The following is a 1,567-nucleotide window of genomic DNA, read 5'->3' as shown; positions in this document are numbered from 1 at the left end:
ATATTACTTACGGACCTTTTATAATGTTTTTAAGCCTATCTCCTCTGTGTTACTCCTTAGAAACGGACTGCACGAAGCTAATTTTGAACCCCGTGTGTATGGAATGTGCCAAAGCATTAGCCTCGTCTTTACGAGTCAGCTAGGCAGACACTATTTACTGTTAGCCATCATAGCAGCCAATCAGATGGGCAGGACGCTTGGGCTCTATTACGATGTCGCTCACGACTTTTGTGTATGCCAGAGACGGACCTCTTGCATTATGGCTCGATTTCCTGGGCTCACAGATGCCTTCAGTAACTGCTCCTTCAAACACATACAGATGGTATTTACTAAGGGAGGCGTGTGCCTTTTCCAGGAAAACAGGGTCTACCTTAATAGAAGCCTAACAGAGACACGCTGTGGAGACGGGGTGGTGGAGAATTTGGAGCAATGTGACTGTGGCTCTATGAAGCAGTGTTACACCAACCCCTGTTGTGACACTGACTGTCGGTTAACCTCGGGAAGTGCATGTGATAAGGGGACCTGCTGCACAAACTGTAGCTACGCCCCTCCTGGGACTCTCTGCAGATCCATCCAAAATATATGTGACCTTCCAGAGTACTGCCCCGGGGACTCCGTGTCATGTCCTGACGATTTCTACATGCAAGATGGAACCCCCTGCACGGAGGAGGGCTACTGCTTCAGAGGGAACTGCACCGACCGCACGATGCAATGCATGGAAATATTTGGTGCAGGTGTTCAGAACGGTGATGAAGCCTGCTATGCTATAAATACCGGAAATTTCCGATTTGGACATTGTAGGCAGAAGCCACAAACCAATGACTTTATTCCTTGTCTTCCACAAGATAGGAGTTGTGGAAGGCTTCAGTGCATGAATGTCACCCATCTTCCCCAGCTGCAGGAGCACGTTTCATTCCACCAGTCTATGACCGAAGGGTCCGTCTGTTTTGGGTTGGACAGACACCGCTCTACAGAAACAACCGATGCTGGGGGCGTGAAAACTGGTTCCCCCTGTGCTCCTGGAAAGTACTGTGACGACACTTTCTGCAGAGGGTCTATTACTGAACTCAACTACGACTGTGTTCCTGAGAAGTGCGGTTTCAGAGGAATTTGCAACAACAGAAGGAACTGCCATTGCCACGTGGGCTGGAGCCCTCCACAGTGCTTAAGTCCAGGTGCTGGTGGGAGTGCAGACAGCGGGCCCCCTCCTAGAACAGTGCGTTCAGTCAGACTAGGCGAGCAATCAATGACATATCTGAGGTTGATCTTTGGACGTATCTATGTCCTCATAGCTGTCCTACTCATTGGGGTGGCCACAAATGTTCGATCTATTCAGACTACCAAAGTTAAGAAAAAGGTACTTCCTACATCTGAAAAAAAGTAGCCTCCCATTCGCACTAAACATACAGAGGATACAATGTGGACATCTGTGAAAACCTCTGCAGGACACACAGTTGTTCCTCACATCGCAGGGGAAAGGGCGGCTTTCATTGGTAGGCTGCAGGTCACTCTGAAATAAACCTGTAAAACCACATGTGAGTGTCTTCTAATTCTTTTTTTTTTTTTT

At 48.2% G+C, this 1,567-nt stretch overlaps 1 protein-coding gene across 1 annotated transcript; it reads left to right on the top strand.

Annotated features, from left to right (window-relative positions):
- The first annotated feature begins 6 nt into the window (after positions 1-6).
- Positions 7-1,528, top strand: LOC102502033 (disintegrin and metalloproteinase domain-containing protein 29-like). Its single transcript, XM_006160949.1, has one exon. It carries the CDS (start codon positions 104-106, stop codon positions 1,382-1,384), a length of 1,281 nt encoding a protein of 426 aa, XP_006161011.1. The 5' UTR covers positions 7-103; the 3' UTR covers positions 1,385-1,528.
- The last annotated feature ends 39 nt before the right edge of the window (positions 1,529-1,567 follow it).

Source organism: Tupaia chinensis, unplaced genomic scaffold (genome assembly GCF_000334495.1).
Source record: "Tupaia chinensis unplaced genomic scaffold, TupChi_1.0 Scaffold135351_1, whole genome shotgun sequence".
Taxonomy (NCBI): Eukaryota; Metazoa; Chordata; class Mammalia; order Scandentia; family Tupaiidae; genus Tupaia; species Tupaia belangeri.
Note: the sequence above shows the minus strand (reverse complement) of the source record. Positions and strands in the feature narration are given on the sequence as shown.